The sequence below is a fragment of the Phocoena sinus genome, chromosome 15 (genome assembly GCF_008692025.1).
Source record: "Phocoena sinus isolate mPhoSin1 chromosome 15, mPhoSin1.pri, whole genome shotgun sequence".
Classification (NCBI taxonomy): Eukaryota; Metazoa; Chordata; class Mammalia; order Artiodactyla; family Phocoenidae; genus Phocoena; species Phocoena sinus.
In genome coordinates this window covers 26568430-26574930 of record NC_045777.1, presented here as the reverse complement: position 1 = coordinate 26574930, position 6501 = coordinate 26568430, and the positions used below count along the sequence as shown (strand labels likewise).

The following is a 6501-nucleotide window of genomic DNA, read 5'->3' as shown; positions in this document are numbered from 1 at the left end:
CGGGGCGGTGGTGTGTGTCTTCCTTGCAGCAGGATCTATTCCCAACTGACAGAGTGAGGCCTAAGATTAATTCATAATGCAAGCATTCAACAAATATTTTTTTGAGCACATACTTAGTAGGGACACAGTTGGGAACACCATAGACCCAGTGTAGGCTTTCATGGAAGAAGGACAATAAGAAATAACCAAAGTATCTCTCTCTCTATGTGTGTGTGGGTGTTTCCCAACTGTGTTGGGGGCAGGGAACATCTCTCTGAGGTGACAGTTGAGCTGAGACCTAATCATGAGAAGGAGCTAATCACACAAAATGTTGAGAGAAGAATATTCCAGAGAGAAGGAATTGCAAGTACAAAGGCCCTGAGGTAGAGATGAGCTCGGCAAGTTCCAAGTAGGTCTGTGTGGCTGGAGCCTGGTGAGTAAAGGGGACAGTGTAGGAGTCAAGGCCAGATCGTGAAGGCCCTTGCAGGCCATGGTGAGGACTTGGGATTTTCTGTTACCGCAGTGGGAATCATTCCAGAGTTTTAAACGGGGAAGAAACAGTTGATTCTTGTTTTTTAAAAGATGACTTTGATGGTTAAATAGACATTAGAGGTGACAAGAGTGGGTGTAGAAAAACATCACCCCAGATGCCTAGGGGAGAGAGGGGAGGGTGGCCTAGGCAAGGATTGCGCCATGGTTTGTGACAAAATGACCCCCAATGAATCATGCCTCCTTGAACTCGTGCCTGTGTGTGATCCCCTCCCACTTTGACTCTGGACTGATCTTGTAACTTGTTTTGACCAACAGATTGTGACAGAGCTGATGCTATGGGATTTCTGAAGCTTAGGCCTTAGGAAGAGGCTAGCAGCTTTTGCTCTCACCCTCAGGGACCCCTGAGACCACACTGTGAAGAAGCCTAGGCTGCCCTTGTTGAGGATGAAAGACCATGTGGAGAGAGAGGCCCTTCTGATAGTCAGCACCAACCTCCCAAACATATGAGGCCACCTTGGACCCTCCAGCCCCAGTTAAGCTGTCAGATGAGAGCGTATGAAAGATCCCAGTTGAAACCATCAGAATTTCCCAGATGGCCAACTTACACAATCAAGGGAAATAATAAATCATTGTTGTTTTGAGCCACTAAGTTTTAGGGTAGTGCGTTATGTAGCAATAGATAACTGACACCACTGTGAGAAGGACATAGATTAATACATCCTACCCTTCTCCTCGGAGATATCTAAGGATCGGATTTGCTTCCTCTAAGCCCAGCCCCACACTCCAGTTTTCCTTGGAGAAGCATTTTTGCAGGTGTCTGGAACTACATGCCTCGATGCTCCTATAAGACCCCTCTAGTTTGGGTTTGGTTTTGTCTGTCTGTCTGGATGTACAACGGAGGCATGGACTCGACTGAAAGGATTTGAGTCAAGCCTTATCCCCCTTCTGATTTGCTGGGTTACGTTGTCCAAGTTTCTCAACTTATCTTTATCTTAATGTTTCCACCATTCCAGAGATAAAAAGGCAGCCCTACTGACCTCAAAGTAATAACAGCAAGCATGTATAGAGCACTTACCATGTGACAGGCACTATTCTAATCTTTTGACATATATTAACTTATTCAGCCCACATAACCATCCTACGAGGTAAGGTCTTTTATGATCCATGCTCTACAGATGAGGAAGTTGAGGTTTAGAGAGGTTAAAAAACTTGCCCATCTTCACACCCATTAGCATGGTTATTATTAAATATAACAACAACAACAGAAAATAACAAGTGTTGGTGAGGATGTGGAGAAATTAGAACCCTTGTGCATAACTGATGGGAATGTAAAATGATACAGCCACTGTGGGAAATAGTATAGCAGTTCCTCAATAAGTTAAACATAGAATTACCATATGATTCAGCAATTCCACTTCTGTGTGTACACCTAAAAGAAGTGAAAGCAGGGATTTGAACAGATATTTCATAGCAGCATTATTTACAATAGCCAAAAGGTAGAAACCACCCAAATGTCTTAAGGAATAAAATTCTGATACATGCTACAACATGAACGAAACTTGAAGACATTATGCTAAATGAAATAAGCCAGACACAAAAGGACAAATGTTGCATAATTCCATTTATATGAGGTATCTAGAACAGGCAAATTCATAGAGACAGAAAGTAGAATAGTGGTTCTATTCTAGAACCAGGGGCTGAGGGGAAGGTATAATGCAGAGTTAGAGTTTAATGGGTACAGAGTTTCAGTTTGGGATGAAGAAAAGTTTCCAGAGATGAAGGGTAGTAATGACTGCCCAAGACTGTGAATGTACTTGATACCACTGAATTGTACACTTAAAAGTGATTAAAATGGTAAATTTTATGTGATGTATATTTTACAATAAAAAGAATTACGGGAAAAGTGAAATTTGCCCATACCATGGAGCTGGGGGCGGGGGTGACAGAGATGGGATCTAAACCCAAGCAGTCTTACTCCAAGATTCTGATGTATGTATGTTACTAAAGGAGACTGGGTCATGAAAGCCCTATGGGAAAAACAGAAAGTATGAGGGGAAAAATGGAAATACTGAGGAATATGCCATTCACGGAACTTTGTTCCTTATCAGTCATCCTTCTTCAGGCATCCAGAAATGGTGGGAAACACCCAGGATTCAAGCTCCAGGAGAGCTGATTGCAAGTTTGGAACCTATGGCTTACTAGCTATGAAACTCCAGGCAAATTTCCCCCCCTAGTCTCTCAAACTTCTTCCCCCTTGGGGATTTATCTGTTGTGCTCTTCTTCAGGATAGCTGTGTGGGTCACAAGAGTTAATAAGTGTATGTTTCAATTATCTATTGCTGCATGAGAAACCACTCCAAAATCTAAAACAACCGAGCTCAGCTGGGCAGTTTTTTTCTCCCATATAGTGTCAGAAAAGGTTATGCATGTGGCTGTATTCTGTTGGCAGTTCAGCTAGGGTTAGAATGTCCATGATGACTCCATTTGTATGCCTAGTGCTCAACTAGAATTTCCAGAGTAACTTGAGGAGATGCCTGGGCCTCTCTCCCTCTCCATGTGGCTCTCCAGCTGGGTAGCCACACATCTTTAGACCCAAGATGATGGAAACAGAAGCTGCCAAGTCTCTTAAGGCTTAGACCCAGAACTGGCAGCGTCATCTGTACCACATTCTATTGGCTAAAGCAAATGATGTGGCCAGCCAGATTCAAAAGGAAGAGAACAAGAGTCTACCTCTTGGCGGGAGAAACAGTATGCTCACGAAAAGATGGGAAGACTTGTTGGCAGCCTTCTTTGTCTGGCAATCCACCATAGTGGTGCTTGTAGGTGGGCAACAGAGTTCAACTGCCCCCTGCCAAGAGGTAGGATTAGATAAGAGAGTCTTATGAATAGTTTTGGCGTAATGCTAAATGCTGCAGCACACAACAAATGTTCAGTAAGTGATTATTATTATTAACCATTATTATTCTTTTGTCTTTTTAAAATTAATTAATTAATTTATTTTTGGCTGTGTTGGGTCTTTGCTGCTGAGCATGGGCTTTCTCTAGTTGCAGCGAGCGGGGGCTGCTCTTCGTTGCCGTGCGCAGGCTTCTCATGTTGCAGAGCACGGGCTCTAGGCACGCGGGCTCAGTAGTTGTGACACACGGGTTAAGCTGCTCCGCGGCATGTGGGATCTTCCCGGCCCAGGGCTCGAACCCGTGTTGCCTGCATTGGCAGGTGGATTCTTAACCACTGCGCCACCAGGGAAGTCCCACCATTATTATTCTTTTACAACTTTCCCTAACAGTTGCAGATAGCACTGGTACTGTATCCACCTTACAGTGATACATGGACCAAGAGAACTTTCAGGTCTCTCCCAATTTTAACTCCACAACTCTTTGGGTCTCCTTTTCCAGCAACTGGAAACTGAGGCTTAGGAAGGATGCGTGACTTGCCTCGAGTCACACACTTAGGTAAGTAGCACATGGTTAAGTCCACATTCAAAGATGTTTCCCTCCATTAAAGATGCTGCTTTTCCTTCATTCATTTAATAAGTAGTGTATTGTGTTGGGCACCTAACGTATGCCAGAAGGAGTATACATAAGAGTCTAATGACAATTATTTATTGAATAACAGTGTGTAACATTATGTCATTGGATCCTCATCATAAACGTATGATGAAGGTATTATAATCATCCCCTCCGCATTTCACAGATGAGAATGAGGCAGAGGGAGGTTAAATAAAAGGCAGGATCCTACCCACATAGGAATTATATTTTATTGGAGAGGATATAGGATATTCAAGCAAGTAATTAAATATATAATTACAAATTATTCTGCTAATAGAGCCCTGGTACCCATCCCACTCACCCATATCAGGGGCCTCAGGTAACCCTGGCAACGGGTCTTCCTGCCAATAGTAAAAATGGAGTCCACAAAACAAGTGCGTTTACTCACATCTCTATTACCCACAATGCAATGTCAAGAGTGGGAGGAGCAGGCTCTGCCAGGAGCTAACATGGCTCCCGTAGTTACACCATTCTCTCTTTTCACCTAATCAGCGACCTGACTCCCCAGACCAAGCTACCGATCAGCAGCCAAGTCTTCTTTGCCCCTCCACTCACCGCCACGAAAGGAGCGACTGAAGGCAGGCAGCACCTTGCGGAGTTTAACTCCGTAACCAGGGAAACACTACTTCCGCTGACGTCACTACGACGACACGTGGATCCAAGATGGCGGCTGCGATGGTGAGTGAAGGAGGCTCCGGGAGCCGGAGATGGAGCGGGGCCCTCCGGGAGATCCCAGGACTTTCCGGCGTCCCATGGCTGGCCCGAGCCACCTCAGGGACTCCTAGTGCAGGCCTGAGGGACATCCCTGACAGGGCTTGACTCCCCCAAACTCCCCCTCTCCGGCCTTTGCCCCGCATTCAGTCTTGTCAAGGCCCGAAGTTTTGGGGGAGGCACTGGGTCGGAGGAAAGGTCTCAAACACCGCCTCCGTCGGTTCCTATTCTGGCTTTGGTCTCCGCGTCCTGTGACTCCCATTTCCCAGTTTTCACTTTCCAGCCCTGATCTCTCTGAAGAGCCCCCAGTTATTCCCACCTTCGCTCCTCCCTCTCACGTCCAGACCCTGCTCTCTCCGCCTCCCCACTGTCTTGACCAGTCCGCGATGCGTCCTCACCTCTGACCAACCTCCCAGCCCAAATCCTGTGTCAGATCTTTTCCAGAGCCCTGTCTTCACCTGTACCCTCAGCTGTTCCCACCGCGCACTTGTCTTGACTGCCGATACCCGGAAGCACGCCTTTGCCCACCCCCACCCCCATCCTCCATCCCCAGATTCTTTCCTAATCATTTCTCCTGTCTTCTCTCAACTCCCTGCCTCTCTCATAGGGAGCTTTTATCCCACTGGTTTTCAAACTTAACTGTGCATAAGACTCGGGGTGTGTGCTTGGAGGCTTGTTAAAAATGCAGTTTCCAAAGATTCTAATTCCTTAGGGCTAGATGATGCCCAGGAATCTGCACTTTTATTAGCACTGTAGTGATTATGATCGAGGTGGTCTGTAACTACGTTTCGAAAAACACTGTACCAGCCCCGCCTGGCCCCCTCCCCTTCCCATGCCCCTACAGGGCCACACAGCTCTTTAGGATGAAGCCTGTGTGTGAATAAGGGTATGTGGATAAGCTGTGCCTGGAAAGTGGGTCAGAACTTGCTGGCTTCTGGTACAGAACGCTGGAAGTAGATCTATGAAGGACTGGCCCTTTCTTCTTCCAGAAGCTCGGCTCACATTCTACTTGTCAAGAGACCAGAACCAAAACAAGTCATTTAGTCCAGAGTGATTGTCTGGATGTTCCTGTATGTTGCTTCCTCAGCAGATAATTGCATCCTGGGAGTGCACACAAAGGACATTTGACTTCAGTAAAGAAGATTGTTGTTTAAATTCTTTGGTGTTGATTTTCTCCAAACAAGGGTAGGATATTGGCTGATAACAAATTTCCCTCCTTCTGTTAACCAACTGATAAATTATCCTTTTTGTTTAATAAAGGGATTCCTTGTTTAGAACCTCAGAGATCAGGTAAAAGTCTTCACAGTCTTGCCTGATAAAAATCCCAAAAGTGGTATGTTGAAACCCATTTTTTTTCTGGACCACATTCAGAACAAGAACGGCATAAGAACTTAACAGGAAAAGTCACACCTGCTTTTACAAAAGTTCAATAAAATGGCATTTATTGCATTGCACTGGGAAATTCCTGCCCTATTCTGAGGTTTTTAGGAGGTAATAAGTTAACATATTTCTGGTACACATTTATTTAATCAACAAATATTTGAGGGCCTGCTCTGTGCCAAGACCTAGAGATGTTCTGGTGAATTAGAGGGTCAAGGTCCCTACCTTCCTGGAGCCTTTCTAGTCTGAGGAGACAGGCAGTGAGTAAGTAAACAAATACATGAACGAGGTAGTGTCAGATAGTAGTAAGTGCTGTGAAGATGGCAAGGTGAAATGGTAGTGATTGGGGGTGACAGGGTGATGCACCTGCTTTGCATTAAGTGGTCAGAGAAGTC

At 45.3% G+C, this 6501-nt stretch overlaps 1 protein-coding gene across 5 annotated transcripts in view; it reads left to right on the top strand.

Moving 5' to 3' along the window:
• Nucleotides 1-4429: 4429 nt before the first annotated feature.
• TM9SF4 (transmembrane 9 superfamily member 4) overlaps nucleotides 4430-6501 on the top strand; it is a 56284-nt gene continuing 54212 nt past the window's right edge. Inside the window, exon 1 of one of the 5 annotated variants that reach the window (XM_032605084.1) lies at nucleotides 4430-4693. In XM_032605084.1, coding sequence (XP_032460975.1) covers nucleotides 4679-4693 — 15 coding nt within the window. In that variant the 5' untranslated portion in view covers nucleotides 4430-4678. Of the gene's footprint in view, nucleotides 4694-5715; nucleotides 5912-6501 lie in introns of those variants that run through there. The other 4 variants (XM_032605083.1, XM_032605086.1, XR_004345761.1 and 1 more) reach the window with 4 other exon arrangements.